The 20,514-nt window shown below is 49.5% G+C and overlaps 1 protein-coding gene across 2 annotated transcripts in view; it reads left to right on the top strand.

The window, feature by feature from the left end:
• KIF26B (kinesin family member 26B) overlaps positions 1–15,504 on the top strand; it is a 464,521-nt gene extending 449,017 nt beyond the window's left edge. For both annotated transcript variants that reach the window (XM_060644891.3, XM_060644893.3), the window contains 3 exons: positions 4,804–5,006; positions 5,398–5,548; positions 14,714–15,504. In XM_060644891.3, the coding sequence (XP_060500874.3) occupies positions 4,804–5,006; positions 5,398–5,548; positions 14,714–14,862 (503 nt within the window). In that variant the 3' untranslated portion in view covers positions 14,863–15,504. The remainder of the gene's footprint in view (positions 1–4,803; positions 5,007–5,397; positions 5,549–14,713) is intronic.
• Positions 15,505–20,514: the final 5,010 nt, after the last annotated feature.

Here is a 20,514-nt window from a genome sequence, read left to right as displayed (position 1 = left end):
GCATCCAGCCCGTGGGCACCTGCTTGCGCGGCCCTCCGGAGTCCCCGAGACCCAGGCTTGTCTGCTCTGGGAGCGACGGTGCCGCCGCTCAGGGCTTTCGGAGGGGTCAGGTCAGAGCCACCAGCCTCATGGCCTGGCAGCTACAGACACCAAAACTTGGGGCTGGTGGCCTTAGACCCTGGCAGCCGCTCCCTGGAAGCAGGATGAAGCGCACTGATCTCCTTGGCCGCGCGATGGGGAGGCCCTTCCTCTGTCCCCCCCACCCCCACCCCCACCCCCAGACACACTCGTGGACAGTCGTGTGTATACAGCTACCATGGGGCCTGAACACACGCACAGTACACCTGCACAACACACACACACACACACACACACACACACACACACACACTGCACCAGCATGGCACACCCAAGCACCCTGGTGCCCCAAATGCATGCTTTCTGAGCAAGTCTTGGCATCTCCCGGAATCTCCCATCAAAAGCAAGTAAACAGTGCAAAGGATATAACATGGTGGTAAAACCCCCTGACTTGTTAATTGGAGTTTGGAGTGACACGTGACAGGACGTTATGATGGATGAGAAGAAGAGGACCCAGGTCAGAGAGGGTGGCCCTCGTAGCCATGGGGTAGGTGAGGTGAAAGGTCAGCCAGGAGAGACTGGGCCGGAGAGACAGGAGGCAGAAGGAACTGAGGACGACTTGAGCTACTTCAGAATTCTCTGTGATTGAGCTCCGCTCTTCAGTGGCTTCCACAGAAGTTACCTCTACTTGTTCTCTAGCATAAGAACGCGCTTTCAACGAGGCCACCTCGTAAAGAGCCCCGCGTGCAACTCTGTGCCTCAGTTAAAGTGAGAGTGGCGTGGTCCTGCCCTCCTAGCCGGCCCTTTGCCGTACTGAGCCCTCCTGTGGGACCCCAGGCTCCCTGGGAGCCCTCAGAAGCCGTTGTGCCACAGAATATTGGTGGCACCAGCAGGTTTGGAATTAAAATATTGGGGGAGTCCTCCAAGTGGGGTCTCCTCTGTCCTGCAGCTGCTCCGGCAACAGCTTTTTCTCTCAACCATGGGGGGCGGGGGGTTGCTTTTTCCCTCCTCCCAACGTAGGCAAGCACAAGCTCTAGAACGTTCCAACCCAAATGTAAGGCACATCATAAAGCATCTGTCTGCCTCAAATCGAAGAAATCAACCTCATAGTTCTAGATGCTGTGGTGTCGCTCTCCCCACCTGCCCACCCCCTCACAGACCACGGTGTGTGAGCGTATTGTGCTGTGAACATGTCCAGGACTCACGGCTGTCCGCCATCTTTATTTCCCGGGCGGCGTGTGCTTCAGGCTCAGACCCACTTTGGCGATGCCCCACCCCAGGCCCTCAGCACTCTGCGCCTCATCAGGGACCTGGGAGCGGTGCCCGTGCGAGACAAGTGCAGAAAGAAAAGCCACTCAGTAATAACATGACAGCTGCTGTGTCCTCTTTTCAGGGCCGTGAGCGTGAAAACATACTGATGTTAGTCACTAAAAATAGAAAGAAAGTTCATCCGAGCCAGACTGTTTGCAGGGGGGCGGAGGGAGGAGAAGATCTGCTGGCCTTCCCAGTACTTGGTTGACAAACCTTGTTGCTACATCTACCCAGACTTCATTCTTCAGGGTCTGCACCGTTGTGACGCAGCCTGTGCGCTCATATGTGTTTGCCCGTTAGAATGCTTTCCCGCACCCTCATCGAGAGCCTTCCGTCTGCCGGTCCCTTTTGTTCTTTGAGCATCTTTTTTTTCCCCAAGATTTGCATCTTTCGGTGTGGCTGTCGCACTGGGGTAAAGAGCTCTGTAAAATGGCTGCCTGGAGAGTGGCCAGCAGGCTCAGCACCTGTCCTTGCGAGGTGCTGCCTGCTTTTACAAACGTCATCCTCTGAGCATCTCCTGTCAGGTTAGGCTGTTGGAGGACAGGGTGTAGGATCAAAGCACCAGGCTAGGTGCCTGAACGCCAGGAGCACCGGACCTCTGTGACCTTCATAATGAATGTGGCAGTGGAGATCCACGACCACACCAAAAAATCCAAAAAATGCCGCTCACAGGTTAGGTGACCTTGACAATGGAGGTGGCAGTGGAGACGTGCTCCTCACCGTTAGGTGACCTTGTCTTGCTTATTTATGGTTATTATTAAGAGAAATGTTGGCTGTCAGACATGATCAGCATAAATCAAAAGCACCTTCCTTAAGAGAAGCCGTAAACCTTCTCAAAGGAAACTCCTAGCTGGGTAGCTGGATTTTATAATTATTAGAAGTGTTTAAAACTGCGGAGGAGACCAGTTATCTTTTATCAGAGATTGCTTTTGAGTTTGGAAAACTTTAGTGCTTTGGTTGAAAAATGAACTAGAAATACAGGATGAGGAGGATAACCTTGCGCTCTCAGTGCTCTGTTGTGCACATAACACGAGAAACCAGCGAACATCCTTAAGCTTATTGGTCCCCTTCCTGGAGATCCGTGTTGGTGGAAGGTGCGTGGAACTGGCCAGAATGTGACACGCTGAGGACCCGGCCTCAGGGCACGTGGGTCCTGCCAGAAAGTAGGAGACTTGGGGTCTTGGGCAACAGGGTGAGATGAACTCAACGAGGGGACGTTCTTGATGGATGTGACGACCACAGAAAATGTAAGCACAGACCAAGTTATGCCTTCAATGCCTGGCAAAGTTGTAGTTGGCCATGGGGTAGTCGTTCTGGGTTCTTGACCAAGAGAGAAGCCGTGTTTGCTTTTACTGATGGATTTTCATCAGTCCATCCACAGGGCACTGCCAGCCGGATGTGGTCAGCAACACGGCCATTAGCCATGAATTAGAGTGGTGACGGCCAGCCTGGATGGGGAGCACGTGTCTGCCCTGGCCGGGGTGCGCTCAGTGGCTAAAAGGACGTGAATCAGGGAAGGCCCCACCGGAGCCCCGACAGCCCTCTGGCATCACTCCTCAAGTGTCACGTGAACTCTTCCCAGACTCTTGGCCGCTTCTTCACGTCCCAGACCTTTCACCCCACGCCTGCTGGGTTACCCCCTGAGCTTCCTCCTGTCACTTTCCTGCTCCCAGGCTGGCTGGGGAAATCTGAGAATCAGATCAGCACCTTGGTCTGAATGAAGTCCCTTCCTACTGTAGCAGGCCCACCATAGAAAGCCGGGGAGGGAGTGAGGGAGGCCCGGGGAGCCTGCCTGTTCCGGGATGCACGTAGGGCTTGACCTGCCTGGACATGAGCTCCCGCAAGGCCAGTTCCGCACCTGGCTCAGCCCGCTGGGTGCCCAGCACTGCATGGTGCAGGCTCCCATGAGTCATTCGGACACCCCTGACTGATTCACTGGCTGGTTGGCTGGCTGGCAGATGGTCCTCCAAGTGAGCTCAGAGTTTTTTTCTATGTCACCCCGCTGGTGACCAGTGCTTTAAACACCAAGCTTGTCTTCTATATCCTTTGCCACGCTAAGCACCGAGCACCATGCCTGCCCTTCTCTGGGTGCTTGGTAAACTTAACCGACCGATGGGATGCCAGGTTCAGTTTGCTGAGCTGCCGCACCAATACCCACGACTTGTTACTCCTCACCAGGGCTGAGCGAGGCCTGATTCACTGTGTTCCCCCTGTGCTGCTCACTGGGTCCTCAGGTACCATCTTGTCCCTTCCTTTCAAGGTGGCTGTGAACCTCAACATGCCCTGGAAGAATTAAGTCTTTAACTTGTTTTACTGTTTGTTCATTTTTGAGAGACAGAGAGAGACAGAGTGCGAGTGGGGGAGGGGCAGAGAGAGGGAGACACAGAATCTGAAGCAGGCTCCAGGCTCCGAGCTGTCAGCAAAGAGCCTGACACGGGGCTCGAACTCATGAACCGTGAGATCGTGACCTGAGCTAAAGTCAGATGCTTAACCGACTGAGCCACCCAGGCACTCCAAGAATTAAGTCTTTGAAGAAGACAAATCTGTGTAGACAATCACGTAAAAGTCTCTAGGGTACCAGGAATCCAGGCTCCTTCTGTCTTTTTGTGTCATTTATGATCTTCACCTCATGACGTAGCCACTGGGCCCATATTTCACCCAGGACAAAGGAGAAAGGAAGAGGAGGAGGCCAGACCCCCCACCTTTAAGGACACTTCCTAGCAGTTGCCCGTAACACTTCTGTGGATACCCTATCGGGAGGAGCTTAAGGTGCATGTACCCAGGGCGTGGTCCCTTCCTGGGGGCTGTGTGCCCTGCTACGACCCAGTCTCTTTCCCGGAGGAAGAAGAGAACAGGTCTCGGGGACAGCTAGCCGTCCGTCACAATGCGTAAAGCATGTTGAATAGGGTCTGACGTATAATTGGTGCTTAGTACAGTGTTGTTGTTATAAGCAAATAAGCAGTGTTTCCTAGAACTCCTATGACCACATTACCAAACACTGAGACCCCTTTTCCCTAACACAAACATCTCTTTAATTTCACTGTGACACATATTCATGCTGAGCATATGGCTCACGGTTCTAGACCACGTGTTTTTGTGTGTGCGCGTTTTCTGGTGTGCGTGTCTGTGTGCGTGTCTGTGTGTGTGTGTGTGTGTGTGTGTGTGTGCTTCATGGGCGGAGACCAGGGGCAGCTCTAAAGGTCAGGCAGGGAATTCGTGAGCTCTTGGAGGTGAAGCCTAGGTGCTAGTTTAAGGGATTAATGGTCAAGGTGCGTGGCTGGGCCTTGGCGTGTTTCGCATTCACCTACCGCACATCCTAGGATGCCCATCAGGGTCCCCCACCAAAAATTGCGTATCAAGATGTAAAAGATTGAAATTCAAACAGATTCCCTTTGGGTTTAATTCCGTACTTAGGTTCTCAGAGACGGAGGCTCATCCCTGCGCTGTCCCTGGACACCCCTTCCCCTGTAAGAAAACCCGCCAGCAGCACCGGGGTCCGCTGGGTGGACGGCCCCTTGCGCAGCACCCAGAGGGGCCTCGGGGAACCTTTTGAGATTAAAGTCTACGAAATCGATGACGTGGAACGACTACAGCGGCGACGAGGGGGCAACGGCAAGGTGAGCCTCCTGGTCCCCATACGGGGGCAGCCCCCCAGCCAGCCCCCTGGAGAGCTCCGCACTTCTCCACCCCGAGTGTTGAAAGGGCTCCAGCGCTGGGGGAACTGCCAGTCCTGGGGGCTTTTCTGGCTCCAGCTGGGAACGCCAGCCACCTCCTAAATTTAAGAAAGGGCTGCGGCAGTCCTGCCCTGTGGCTGTCCGATCCAACCCCGGTGAGGCAGAAGCGTGGCTGGGCTGGCCCGGGGCCCTCCCGGCTCCCCAGTGAGGGGCCAGCTCCCTCGTCCCCGCTGTGCACATGGCGTTCCCATCTAGAAGAGGCTGCGTGGGTCCGAGCTGGGTGGGGGAGGCTCTCCTCTCCCCGCACCCCCACGCCTTCTCGTCTACCTTGTAGGAGGTCACGTGCTTCAACGCAAAGCTGAAAATTCTGGAGCATCGCCAGCAGAGAATCGCCGAGGTCCGAGCCAAGTATGAGTGGCTGATGAAGGAGCTGGAGGTCACCAAGCAGCACCTGATGCTGGATCCCAACAAGTGGCTCCGCGAATGTAAGACCCCAGGTTCATTCCCGTCTCTGGGACTGCTGGGTTGGCCGGCGAACCAGGCCTGGCACACGTCCCGGGGTGAGGTGTCCATGGATGGTGCCGGGACCCGAGGGCTTGGACACCATCAAATGGACACAGTAGCTCTGAGCCCACGGTCTCACTCTCTGTAGGGAAGGTGGGCGGGATGGGGCAGCAAAAAGGGGTGGGGAGTGTTGCTCTTGCGAGAATTTTTCTTATGTGTCTCAGTCCAAAGCATCTGAAAATGAGATTCCACACCCCCCCCGCCGCCCCATCCTGCATATGTCAGATCAGCCAGACATGAAGTTGCATTACAAATCCGCTCTTGGGCCACAAAATCACGTTGCATATCTAGCCTGAAATACACAAGAATTTATAGAGCTCTTAATAGGGTAGAATGTGCAATCCTAGAAAAGCCTCACAAAGAACCCAGAGAGCAGGAAAAAAAACATTTTTGAGTGGAAAAAAAAGTAACATTCGCCGTGTTATTTCTATTTAATAGAAAGCCCAGGGTGACAGTAACCGTCTCCTAACAATTCAGAACAATTTTGCTCTCTCTGACAGATTCAATTGTCTCGTATTTATTTGTTCCTAACCATTCCATTTACTGCAAAATAAAGCTCAGATCTGGTCCCAACTATTTCACTGATATGGGACCCAAGGCTGGAAGACTTTGTGGAATAAAATGCATAGCTGCCGATAAAATTCCTTTCCCTCCCTGTCCGGCACTCACCAGCTCTTCCCCCTCTGCCTCCACTGGTCTCCTGCCCTTCACCACTGTCCCCCTTGCTCCCCCACTACCCCCTGCCTCTCCCCTCCCACACATCAGTCACCATCTCCACTGTGTCCCCTGGCTCAGAGAGTCCCCTGGATAGGTGGAGTCTGCAGAAATACTGGGCCCAGAAGAAAGGGACAGAACTTGTCAGCCTCCTGGCTGTGTCCTACCCCCTAACAGCAGTCCGCCCTCCAGCAGTTTCTTTTCCGTAAGAACGGGGTGGTAACATCGCCTGAGCACCTCCCTGGGTACTTGCGAGGATCCAGTGCGCCAACCTGAGGACAGAGGGTGGTGACCAGTCTGCCAAGCATCCCTCCGTGTTGCACCGTTTGTGGGATGACCACAGTCCCGCAGACCTGATCAGAGGTGGCTTTCCTGCACACGAACTGTGGGGCCTCCCTGAGCCTTGATTTCCCGAGCTGTAAAATGGGAAGTGTCGTGGAACCTACTTCGTGGGGGGTCATGAGGAGGGAGTGAGTGATGCTGCTGGGTGCTTGATGAAGGTGCTTAGTAGCAGGACTAGTTGTACTCGTAGTACTGTTGTTATTATCCCAGAACCGAATACAAGTCGTCAGCAGAAGACAGTTCCCTAGCACCTGCCTGCACAGTGCGCAGACTTAGGTCCCCGGTTAGAGACTGTATGGGGACACGGACCCACACTCTCAGGCCCTGGTGGGGTGCGATGACATGAATAAGGACGCTAGCCAATGTCTGGTCATGGCATAAATATGGGGCCCAGTGCTCACTTCTCCCCCACTCGTGGATAACCCATCTCCTTTCACAAATCCCAGGAGCCTCAAGGTCCCGGGGTTGCCCATTCTGGCACCACCCCCCCAACCCCCCAGCCTTCATTTGTGCTGTTTTCATTAAAGTTTTAGTTTTTTGAGTGCTGTAAGGCAAGCTCGAGAACTGTCTTTATCTTACAAAGTCTCGTTTTTTTTCCCCAAGATGGGAGTGAGCTTACACATGAGCACATATGTGTAATCGCTTCCAGAAAACAATCACTTCCTTCATGCCTTTGTACCTGTCTAGAATCAGCGACTGTTTGATGCTCAGAAAGGCAATGAACAGAAGGCTACATGAAGGCAGAAACACAGATTGGTCCTTTAAGATGAAATGAAACCAAAAACGAGCAAAAAAAAAAAAAAAAAAAACCAGTGAGGCCACAGGCTGATGATGCACTGGGAGTGGGTGATAAGCTGACTATTGGCACAGAAATCTATGTGCTGGCATCCATTTTTATTTTTCTGAATTCCGATGCCACTTTCGAGGTGGTCCAGTAACATAGCCTGAGAAAGGTATGTTATGGTAGATTCTGTTTTTAATTTTTTTAATTTTGCTTATTCTTTATTGCCATGCAATATTGCCATGCTCTGTTATGTTAGTTTCAGGTGTACAACACGCTGATTCTCTATGTCGTGCTGTGCTCACTGCACGTGTGGCACCGTCTGTCACCACACGACACCGTGACCACACCATTGACTATATTCCCCGTGAGAGGAAGAGGGAGGGAGGGAGACCCAGAATCAGAAGCCACGCCTTCCATCCCCGAGACATATTGGTTCCCTAACTGGAAGCCTGTACCTCCCTCCCCCCTCCTCCCTTCAGGCAACCACCAGTTTGCTCTCTGTATTTATGGGTCTGTTCCTGGTTTTCCGTTTGTGCAATTTTTCATCTCTTTTAAATTCTGCATATAAGTGAAATCAAATAGCATTTGTCTTTCCCTAAGTATGGTGCCCTCTGGGTCCATTGATGTTGTTGCAGATGGAAAGAACTTGATCTTTCTTAGGGCTGAATAATATTCCACCTCCTTGGTTAAGTTTTCTTCCTAAGCGTTTTATTATTTTTGGTGCAATTTTAAATTGTTTTCTTAAATTTTTTTTTAACATTTATTTATTTTTGAGACAGAGAGAGAGAGAGAGCATGAGCAAGGGAGGGTCAGAGGAAGAGGGAGACAGAATCTGAAACAGGCTCCAGGCTCTGAGCTGTCAGCACAGAGCCCGACGCGGGGCTCGAACCCACAGACCGCGAGATCATGACCTGAGCCGAAGTCGGACGCTCCACTGACTGAGCCACCCAGGCGCCCCTTAAATTGTTTTCTTAATTTCTCCTTTGGCCAGCTCATTATTCTTGTATATAAATGCAACAGATTTCTGTATATTAATCTCATATCCTGCAACTTTCCTGAGTTAATTTATTACTCTTAATGGTTTCTTTGTGGAGTCTTCAGGGTTTTCGTTACAGAGTATCATGTCATCTGCACATAGTGACAGTTTTATTTCTTCCTTACCAATTTAGATGCCTTTTATTTCTTTTTATTGTCTGATTTCTATGGCTAGGACTTCCAGTACTAAGTTGAATAAAAATGAGTGGACATCTTTTTCTTATTCTTGATCTTAGAGGAAAAGCTGTCAGTTTCTCCACATTGAGTATGGTGTTCGCTATGGGTTTGTCATATATGGCCTTTATTATGTTGATGTTGTTCCCTCTAAACTCAGTTTGAGAGTTTTTATCATGAACAGATGTTGTACTTTGTCAAATGCTCTCTCTGCATCTATTGAGATGATCGTATGGGTTTCATCTTTCAATGTATTAATGTGACGTATCACTTTAATTGATTTGTGGATATTGAACCATCTTTGCATCTGTGGAATAAATTCCACTTATTCAAGGTGAATGATTCTCTTAATGTATTGTTGAATGTGGTTTGCTAATATTTTGTTGAGGATTTCTGTATCTATATTCATCAGGAATATTAGCCTATATTTTTTATAGTGTTTTTATATGACTATGGTATCAGGGTAATGCTGGCCCCTTAGAGTTAATTTGGAAGCTTCCTTTTGGAGTAGTTTGAAGAGAATAGGTATTAACTCTTCTTTAAATGATGGGTAGAATTCACCTTGAATCCATCTGGTCCTGGGCTTTTGTTTGTTGGAAGTTTTTGATTACTGATTCAATTTTACTACTAGCCATCAGTTCAGACTCTCTGTCTCCTCTGGATTCAGTTTTGGAAGTTTGTATGTTCCTAGGAATTTATCCATTTCTTTAGGTTGTCCAATTTGTTGGCAAAGTTTCCACTGTAAAATGAAAAATCATTTCATTGTATTTTTCCTTGTATTCCTTTGTGTTTCTGTGGTGTTACTTGTTTTTCTCTTTCATTTCTGATTTTCTTTATTTGAGTCTATTTTTTTTTGATGAGTATACCTAAAAGTTTATCAATTTTGTTTTTCTTTTCAAAGAACCAGCTCTTGGTTTCATTGATCTTTTCTATTTTTTAAGTCTCTATTTCATTTATTCCTGCTTTGATCTTTATTTTTTCCTTTCTTCTGCTAGCGTTGGGCTTTTTTCTTCTTTTTCTGCTTCCTTTAGGTATGAGAAGAGATTGTTTCAGATTTTTCTTGTTTCTTGAGGTAGGCCTGTATTCCTATAAAGTTCCCACTTAGAACTACTTTTGCTGTATCTCAATTTTGGATCATTGTGTTTTCATTTGCATTTGTCTCCATGTATTTTTTTTTTTTCATTTCCACCTAGATTTCTTCACTGACACATTGGTTGTTTAGTAGTCTGTTGTTTAGCTTCCACATGATTGTGGTTGTCAGGTTTTTTCCTGTAATTGATTTCTACTTTCATACCATTGTGGGTGGAAAGATATTTGATATGATTTCAGTCTTCTTAAATTTATTGAGACTTGTTTTGTGTCTTGACATGTGATCTTTCCTGGAGAATATTCCATGTGCATCTGAAAAGAATGTGTATTCTGTAGTTTGGGGATGGATTGTTCCTGTATGTATCTGCTAAGTCCATCTGGTCTAACATGGCATTCAAAGTCATTGTTTCCCTGTTGATTTTCTGCTTGGATGATTGATTGATGTCAGTGGTGTGTTAAAGTCCCCTACTATTGTTGTGTGACTGTCAATTTCTTCCTTTATGTCTGTTAATATTTGCTTTATGTATGTAGGTGCTCCACTGTTGGGTGCATAGATATTTACACTTGTTGTATCCTCTTATTGTATTAATTTCTTTGTCTTTATGTAATTCCCTTATTTGTCTCTTCTTACAGTCTTTGTTTCAAAGTCAGTTTTGTTTGCTAAAAGTATTGCTAAACCTGACTTTATTTATTTATCCGCTTCTATTTGCATGGAATATCTTTTTCCATCCCCTCACTTTCAGTCTGTATGTGTCTTTAGGTATGAAGTGAGTCTCTCGTAGGCAGCATATAGATTGGTCTTGGTTTTTTATGTTTTGTCACCCGATGTATTTTGACTGGAGCATTGAGACCATTTACACTGAAAGTAATTATCAATAGATGTGTACTTATTGCCATTTTATTAATTGCTCTCTGGTTGTTTTTGTAGTTCATCTTTGCTCTTCTTTTGTTTTCTTTCCTTGTGATTGATGACTTCCTTTAGTGTTATGCTCGGTTTTCTTTTTATTTTTTTGTATCTATTGTAGCTTTTTGGTTTGTGGTTCCTATTTAGCATCCTAGATATATAGCCGTCCATATTAAATTGAAGGTCATTGAACACAGTCTAAAAGAACTTCATTTTTGCTCCCCCCTCCACATTTTATATACATGTTATCATATTTTACATCTTTTTGTGAGTCCCTATAACTAATTTTTTATTTTTTTTTAATATTTTTAAATGTTTGTTTATTTTTGAGAGACGGAGAGACAGAGCACGAGCAGGGGAGGGGCAGAGAGAGAGGGAGACACAGAATTCTGGGCAGGCTCCAGGCTCTGAGCTGTCAGCATAGAGCCCAATGTGGAGCTTGAACTCATGAACCGCCAGATCATGAACGGTGAGATCATGACCTGAGCTGAATTCGGACACTTAACTGACTGAGTTACAAGGCGCCCCCTAGTTTTTTAGATATAATTGGTTTTATTACTTTTTTCTTTCAACCTTCATACTAGCTTTTGTAAGTGATTGCTCTGTATGTTTGCTTTACTCGTGAATTATTTTCCTTGCATAATTTTCTTCTAATTAAGGCATTTTCTTTCCTACTTCAGTCTCTTTAAACATTTTTTTATGAGGCTCTTTTAGTGGTGATGAACTCCTTTAACTTTTGTTTGGGAAATTCTTTATCTCCCCTTCAATTCTGAATGATAATCTTGCCAACTGGATTATTCTCGGTATTAGGTTTTTTTTCTTTCAGCACTTTATATTTATCATGACTCTCCCTTCTGGCCTGCCAAGTTTCTGCTAAAAAAGCAGCTGATATTCTTATGAGGTTTCCCTTGTATGTAACTGGTTGCTTCTCTCTTGCCGCTTTAAAAATTCTCTTTATATTAAGTCCTTGACATTTTAATTATTATATGTCTTGAAGTGGACCTTCTTGAGTTCACCTTGTTTGAAACGCTGTGCTTTCTTCCCCACGTTGGGAAGTTTTCCACTATTATTTCTTCAAATAAGTTTTCTGCCCCTTTCTCTTTCTCTTCTCCTTCTGGGGCCCCAATAATGTGAATGTTAGTACATTTGACATGGTCCCAGAGGTCCCTTAATATATCTCATTGTCTATTATTATTTTTACTTTTTGTTATTCAGCTGAATACTTTTCATTATATTTTCCAGATCACTTATCCATTTTCTGCCTCCTCTAATCTGCTGTTGATTCCCTCTTACCTATTTTTCATTTCAGTTATGTATTCTTCAACTCTGGTTCTTATTTATGTTTTTGGTCTCTTTGTTTAAGTTCTCACTGAGCTCATCCACTTCTCTCTCCAGTCAGGTTCAGGTGAGCATTCTTATGACCATTTCTTTGAACTCTTCATTGGGTAGATTGCTTATCTCCATTTCCTTTAGTTCTTTTTTGGAGGTTTTGTCTTGTTCTTTCAGTTGGAGTATATTCCTCTGTCTCCTCATTTTATTTGACTGTCTGTGTTTCTATGTGTTTATTTCTTCTCATAAACTTGAAGGAGTGATCTTGTGTAGGAATGTCCCCTGTGTTTTGACTGTCTGTGCCTGGCATCCTTGGCTGGCTGGCTATAGCTGCAGCTGGTACAGGCTAGGGAATGGGGCAGTCTGTGCTGAGACTTCCCTGGTGGGACAGCTGGGGCTGAAGTGGTGCAGGCCTGGGGTGTTCCATGGTGCTTTGAACCTGTGTCACCTTGGCAAGATGGCTGGAGCTTTGTGAACACCGTCCAGGACCATCAGGTGTGTGCCACACTGGGACCATGTTGGTGGGACTGCTAGGGCCAGTGTGGGCTGAGGGTCTGGGATTTGCTGTAGCAGCAGGCCAGCTAGGTGTCTCAACCCTGCTCCTGTCTGCACTATCAAGGTGAAGGGGGAATGGAAACCATGGCCCTAGCCTGTGCTGTCATCCTGGAGAGAGTTCCAGCAGCTTCCTTGCTATTTGGCAGAGTTCTAGGGCCAGTACCTGTATACTCTTATTGCTTTTTAAAACTGTGGCTTTTGGGGGCTCCTGGGTGACTCAGTTGGTTGAGCACCTGACTCCGGCTCAGGTCATGATCTCACAGTTCGTGGGTTCAAGCCCCACGTCGGGCTCTGTGCTGACAACTCGGAGCCTGGACTCTGCTTTGTATTCTGTCTCCCTCTCTCTGCCCCTCCCTGGCTCACACTCTGTCTCTCTCCCTCAAAAATAAATAAACATTAAAACGTTAAAAAAAAAACAACAAAACTGTGGCTTTTTTTTTCTGTGCCACAGAGCATCTGGAGCCAGAGTGGGCTGAGGGCCCAGGGCTCACTGAGATGGCAGGCTGGCTACGGCACCTGGACCGAGCTCCCTTCTGTGCTGTAAAGGCAGAGGGTGAATGTAAACTACGACGCTCCCCAGCCCCTCCGGCTTGAAGAGAGTTCTAGCAAAGCCTCTCACTATTTGGCACAGGGCTGGTTCCTTTCTGTTCTAGTTGCCCTTTTAAACCATGGCTTTTTTTTTTCCTGTGCCCCAGGCTGACGAATCTGCTCCTGGCCCCTCAGTTCTATCCCTCCCAGCAGCTGACAGCACCCCGGGCAGGAAGCAGTGTTGGGGGTGGGTCTCCCTTCATTGCCGTGTCTCCATCCCTCTCCTGGTTCTCTGTGCGGTCCCTCCATCCTTTGTCGTGCAGGCAGCCTTCAGTCAGCCCTCAGTTCTTCATCAGGAAGATTTGCTCAGCAGGGAGGCACACATTTAATGTGTCGAGGAGGGGGAGGTGAGTTCAGGGTTCTCCTCCGTCGCCATCTTGGGCCTTCCCTCTGTGTTTAATTTTGTATTATTTTTCTCGTCCCTCTGCTTTTTAAACTTTAGACACTCAGGAGCCCTCGGTCTCATCCCCGGCTCCAGCCCTGAGGGTCTGTGACCCTGAGCAAATCACCTCCCTTGCCAAGGTCTCAGTTAACGCACCTGTAACAAGAGGCAGCCCTCTTGAGAACCCCGTGCATTTCCCCGGCACTCGAGTCACAGTTCTGGGGCCGTGTTCACTTTCAACCTCTCATTTTTATTGTACTCTCCGTGGCAACTCGAGTTTGGTAAAGGAGGCAGAGTAGCGGCTGTGACTCTCATTTTGCTTTTAAGGCACCTGAGCTGGTGGAGGGTAGCCATGGCTGACCCAGAGTGCAATGCAAGTGTCCACCTCAGATTCCAGGGCCATCCCCCCACCCTGGCTGCTGTCCACGCTGGGCCCCCCTGCGGCTGCCCTGAAGCCAGTGCCAGGCAGCCCAACCCCCCCGCCCCCACCTGCCCAGTCACCGCTGGACAGAGCAGGGGCCCGGGGACAGGAGGGAATGGCCCCAGATAACTGCTCTTTAGGGACTGAAGGAAGCAGACTGTTCGCTCTGTGCAGGCCCGAACCTGGGGGACGGCATCTGGGTCCTAAATCTCAGTTCGTGTGCCCAGTGCAAGGGATCCTAATTATCATAGATGTTGGCTTCGTCATTTCCTGAACCACCAGTGAGTGTGTGAAAGTAGGAGGTGCCAGGAGACAGGGTCGGGTTACTCCACCCGCTCAGAGAGGCAGTTGTGTGCAGCTGTGAGAAGAAATACGCAGAGAAGAACGACCATAATGTACGTAGACAAAGGGATAAGTGTCACTCAGGTGAGGAGACCCCCAGAAAGGAGGGGATTCTCTGCACCCCGGCTTGGAGATTTATTTTATCATTAATAAAGAATAGTGGCTCTGTCGAGGCCCACAGCCTGTGCTGGAGGTGGATGGGGGTGAGCTGAGCTGGAGCGTCGCCTGATCCCTCAGTAGAGTCTCCGTAAAATGAGAGGGGTCTGAAATCACCGTGAGAGCGGAGGGCCCCGGTGTAAATGCAGGTGGCGGGCAGGGTCCCGTCCCAGCCCGGGGAGGCGGCGAAGCGGGCAGGGGGACACAGGGGCGGCAGGTGGTGAGCGGGAGGTGCCCTCCGCATCTCCACCAGTCCTCTCCTCCTTTGCAGTTGACTTGGAGCAGGTCTGGGAGCTGGATTCCCTGGAGTACCTCGAGGCGCTGGAGTGCGTGACAGAGCGCCTGGAGAGCCGTGTCAACTTCTGCAAGGCCCACCTCATGATGGTCACCTGCTTCGACATCACCTCCCGGCGCCGGTGAGGCGCCGGCCTGGCCTGCCAGCCCCTGGCCCCCCCGGGACCCCACAGCCAGCCCCTCGCCTGGCCCTTGGTGCCGGCGGCTGGGACACAGCAGAAGGAGGATGAAGGTTGGTGCAAGTCTGGAGTGAGCGCTGAGCGGGAGGCAGTTTTCTGGTGTTTTCTGTAGGAAAGGTGCGAACGCCGCGCGTGTGGGAGGAGGAAACGATGGAAAGCCCGAGGACGTGGAAGCCCCGTGAGACTGAAAAAGCACTTTGAGGAACTTTCAAGAACTTGTTTATACAGGGGTCCTGCTGGCAAGAGACCTCTCTCTTCTCTGGCTTTGTGGGAAGGGGCGAGGGCGCGCACAGGATCGCTGTCGGGAGCGAGACCGAACAGCGGATTCCCCAGAGCGACTGATTAAGTGCCTTGCAAATCTTTATTATCCAAACCTTTCTGTTCATACTTTCTCGTGTCCAGACGGTGCTGGTCCAGACAGAAACAACCACAAAACAAAACAAACCCCATGCGTTTTTTGAAATGTATTTGCAGCTCGTTTTCTCTTGGTGTTTGATCCGATTTCTGACTTGCTGTTTCTACGTAAGTAGTGTTTGTAGATCTGTTCCCTAATCGGTATTGCTTATGAATAAATGTTAACTGTCCTTTACGGTTCTTCCGCTAAGGCCACTTGCACAGAGCATAGGGGCTGCACGGGCACAAGCCAGTGTGTCTCCAGAGAAGGTCGGAACAGCAGGTGACACTCGACGCCACCCCGCAGCAGGGGGCAGGGGCAGCGGGCGGACTCGTGGGGCAGGTGCACGTGGGCTTGAGAGAACGGGAGAGGCGACGGGGGCCGCGTTTTGAAGGGAAAAGAAGCCTGTGTGACCCGGGCCTTACGTGCCCTTGGAGAGGGATGTTTGTTGCTGACGACACATCTTCACCTTCCCGATGCGTGTGCTCGTTCCTTTGCCCACAAACCCGGGGTTTTTCATGGCCCTCAAAACATTCTCCATGGTCGTTTTGATTCCAAAGACTGGATTGAGAGCTTGAACCGACTCAAGAGAGCCATACTTTTTGTTCTCCAGTCTTGCGAGTTTGTTAGAAGCAGGGGATCTTCCCCAGTTGAGAGAATGTACTCAGAGACTCAACAGTATGGGTTCAGAATAACAAAGGAGGTTGGGATCACACCACGGCTCTGTTGTCCAGGGTGCTGCTTCAGTGCAAACGGTCCCCAGTCTCCCATGTCCCGAGGCCTCCATCCCTAGAAAGGACAGGCTCGTCCCCTCGGACCTGGCACCGGAAGGCGGAGAGGTTTCCTGTGGCGAACCACACCAAAAGCCAGGGCCCAGGGCTTTTGTCCAGGTCTTAGGTCCCAGCGACGTAGGACCTAAGCCTCAGATTGAGATGTTCATTCTACCACGACCCCCCCCCCTTAGGGACTCTCATACCCACTGTAGTGATGGAACCCCAAGGCACCGAGTGGTCAGCGGATTATCTGAGACCAGCTGTGGAGGAGCAGCAGCCTCCTCTTACCTCCCAGGTCAGGGCCCTCGCCTGCTCATGGTTAAGAGGGCTCAGCCTCTCAGAGAATACTACTCACGTTTGCCCTCAAATGCAGCATAGCATCAGGAGCCTATTTCTAGGCTAGACAGCCCCTGCTTCCCAGCACCTCAGCCCCAGCTGCCCCCCAAGGAAACAGACCTGTGCACATCTGTGCCGGCGAAACTCAGCCGAACTCGGTACATAGGAACCGAGGTCTCGTGAGCCCGGCTACCTGACCCTTTACTGGCCAGGACAGGCACAGATGGCGCTAGCGGCTCGAGTGTTTGGAAGTCAGCCCCCTAGACTGGAAGCCAGCCTCATGGATGACAAGTCGAGCTCCACATTGTCAGAGCCTGCTCCTACACAGAGGGACACGCAGGATACGGTCTCATCGGAGAGCCTGATGGGCAGAAACATGGTGGAAGTGTTTAGGAATGGACCGATCTCCCTAGTTTAACAAGTCTGTCTATCACGTGGGGAAGCAGGGCCTTCCCACCCCACTCCTCAGCCTTAACCCCAGCCTGTGGGGCAGTGCAAGGCTCTGGCCACGCCTCTGGTCTCACAGCACCTGTACGAACAGACTTGTTCAATGGCAATGTTGTGGAAGCTTCTGGATCTTGGCCAAAGGATGCCCATCTTCTGAGCCTTGAGTCTGCATCCCCTTGGGTTTCTGCTCTGAAATATACTGCTTCATGCAAAGCCTTTAATTGGGGAGTTGTCAAAGGTGAGTATTCTGGTCTTCATTGGAAACAAATCACTTGACGAGCACCCCGCGTACTCAGCATTTTCCCCGGTGCGTCACCCCCAGCTTCCAGGTCACCACACTGCGCAGGCTTCCCCAGGCAAGGGGGTGCTGATGCTTTCCCTGGAGTGAGGCCAAGTGGAAACATCTACAGAAACTTAAAATCTCAATTAGTGGAATCTTTCCTCCTACCGAAGCCTGCTTTCGTACACTGGTAGCAACTCCACAAGAGAGCAAAAGCATTGAGTGAAACCAAGAGCTATCTTACTGAGTCCAGTTGGCTTCCCCAAGATGCCACGCCATGGAACGTCTCACGGGATGTCGTCAGCCAGGCTGAGGACTACAACTTTGTGTGGAGGTTGTCCATTCTGGCTTTTTCTTTTCTTTTTCTTTCATTCTTTTAAACCTACGTAAGCTGCAAACATCTTTATGTACCTAGTATTGATTAACTATGTGAAGACGTCATGAATTTCATGCTGTCACGTGCTGGTTCCTGGTTCTACCTGTGAGTTGACTATAGAGGATGCTGTTCGGGCACAAAAGAAAGCAGGTGTGACCAACTATCCCACTAACTGAAGAATGCCTTGCTGAATGACCAGATAAGTGGTTCCACATTTTGGTCTTGGTGACAGATAACCCAAGAAGGCAAGGAGAATGGCACAGAACTCCCATTATCCACACATAGAAGGACCGGAAATTTCTTATTTGAAATTAACGTTTCGATGCATAAAGCCTTAATTCCTCGTCTGAAATCTGCCCTCCACCCTCCAAATAGTTTAGCGTGAGGTGTAGCATTAAGCAGAACAAAACGCAGGCAGACAAAGACAAAAGGGAAGTAGTGATATTGTTTCCCGCGGAGTAAATCCATCGTGCTTTTCATGATGCTGCTTTGTGCTGTGACAGAGTGACAGTTGGCTTTATCCCAGGCTTCCGGTCCCCACCTGAGAGCTGCAACCTTTGATCTTCTTGCCCTTGAATTCCTCCCTCCATCACGGAGAAGTTGTCGCTAACTTTCATCTCTTCCAGATTCGAAATCAGAACACCGCGTTCGTTGTTTTATCTTGTGTTGCTATTCTGAACACGGGGAAGTTGGTGCAGATGCAGGGAGGGGGGAGGGTCATACAAGGGACCCTGAGCTGGGGGGTGGGGAAGGGGGAGAAGATGGCAACCCAGTGCAGGGAACCCCGCAGGCAAGAATCTGGCCAGTTGTCAGAAATTAGTCTTGAGCTTGAAGTCTGTGCTCCTGGAAGATGGCAGTGGCTTCACCGTGGCCACAAATACCATCCGGGAAGGTGGTTCCAAAGGTCCGACACATGCATTTGCATCTTGTGCCTGCTCTTGGATTTCTGTTCGTGAAGGGCAAGGGGCCCTTCTTCTCTGGACTTCAGATTCTAAAGCTGATGGTGAATTTGGATTAATCCGTAACCCTTAAGTGTCACCGTATGAAAGCAGTTCACTGACCTGGGCTTCATGGGACCGAGAGCCAGTCTTCCAAGAGCCGACCGACTGGTCGCTGCAGACACAGGGGCCAGTCTCATTAGCCAGGGCTGATGTGTGGTTGAGGCACCCCAAAAACTATGCAGTGAATGTTTTAAAGTTCCTTATTCCCAAAAGGATTTCAGGCTGCAAAAGAAATTACTAAAGATGAGTCCATGTGACAATTGAAACCAGAAGAAATCAAGGAGAATATACTCATTTTTCTTTCCTTCTGGAATATTCGCGCACTCTGAGCATATCCTAAAGGATTTCCTCACTTTTAAAGGCAACATCTTTTCAACCCTGAAACCATGTCATGTAAGAAAGAGGTTGAAAGTCTTGTCACAACTAGTTGATGCTAAATAAACTGCCCGGTCCCGCCGTCCCCGGGGTCTCCCTGCCACTGCCTGGCGTCCCGCGACAGAGGGACGCTCCTCACCACTGCCACATGAGAGACCTGGCTGCACCGAGAAAGCCCAGCACAGCCCACTGTCTGTCGCACATGAAACAAAGCCAGATGCCCAGTTTCACGGACACTGCCAACAAATGGTCTAAAGGGGTTTTGGAGCTGGGGGGTGGGAGGTGGTCAAGAAACAGGCGGTAGAAAAACTATGTTTCTCTGGACTATAATATCTCTTTCCCCCTCCTTCAGCAGATATCCATCAACACTTGTGGGTAAGGACTCACAAATTTGTGTCACTTAGCAATTTTCCCGACAAAAATACATATATATATATTTTTAAATTACAAACTGTTCATTTCCAGATAAAAGCCCAATTCCAACCCAGGAGAAGCCTGTGTAGCTCAAGCCCTTCTTGTCAAAAAAGTTTTTTGTCCATTCTTAGAAGCTAGTTGATTCATTCCGGAACAAACACATTCTGCTTTTGGGTGGCCCTCCTCAGAACCGGAAATGATGTCATAATGTCGGACCCAGAATGGCGCTCGAGGCGGTAGAGAGCCTTCAGTGCACCCAGTGAACACTCTCCAGACGGACTTGTGCCCGTGCGTGGAGGGGTGAGTTCTCCAATACAGGCACTCACACGTCTGCTTCACGCAGACACAGCTAAGAAGGCTCATGCCTTCATTCCCCCCACGGCTAACCAACAGCCCACGGTCATGCTCAACCTAGGAGGAAGTTTAATTTCTTTGCAAACTCAGGATATTGTTTTATAGCATCACTTGTGTTTTATCCTTTATTTATACATCACACTTGGAAACGCTATCCAAGTGCTATGCATTAAAGTGTAAGTCGGGGGCATTGGCTGTTCTTTCCCCGCCCTCTAGTGAGGTCTGCTGATGGAGACACGGGCCCCGGGGAGGAAAGATAGATAAATCTGGAGAGCAGGGATTAGGGTCCAATCCTCAAAGTACAGGGCTAAGTTCAAAATCTAAGCTGTTTCTATAGCGAATAGCTGAGGGGGGGAAGGTCCCTTCAGTTTGAATTTGATGATAATGGGCTTGGAAATTGGCCTCCACAGGCCTGGACGGAATACCTGAGAATTCTGAGGAAAGTGTGGACGGTAGTAGGTTGACGCCGTCCCCAGAGAGCCCCACCTACCCGTCAGGCGCTACGGAAGGGGGTTTGGGAAAGCGACCAGATCTCCTTCCCCCGGATGTGGATAGTACCTGTTTTTCCTGGAGAAACCAAAGCACTTTACTGAGTCTTACAGCCCGTAATACTTAAGGCATCTTGTCCCCTCCCTGGGTCCCTGAGAGGCAGGGTGGGGCTGGGGTCAGTAGTCTCATTTGAGAGGCAGCTATACCTAGGAGAAAAGCCGTGAGCCAGGAGTAAGGAAGCCGGGGGCCAGGCCCCGTTCCCTCCCTCGCTATGCAACCTTGGGCCAGTGGCTCCACTTGGCCGGGCCTCGGGCTCCCCAGCGGGAGATCGGGGGTCACCATAGCTGCCCTTCTGGGATA

Source organism: Panthera onca, chromosome F1 (assembly GCF_046562875.1).
Source record: "Panthera onca isolate mPanOnc1 chromosome F1, mPanOnc1 haplotype 2, whole genome shotgun sequence".
NCBI lineage: Eukaryota > Metazoa > Chordata > Mammalia > Carnivora > Felidae > Panthera > Panthera onca.
Note: the sequence above shows the minus strand (reverse complement) of the source record. Positions and strands in the feature narration are given on the sequence as shown.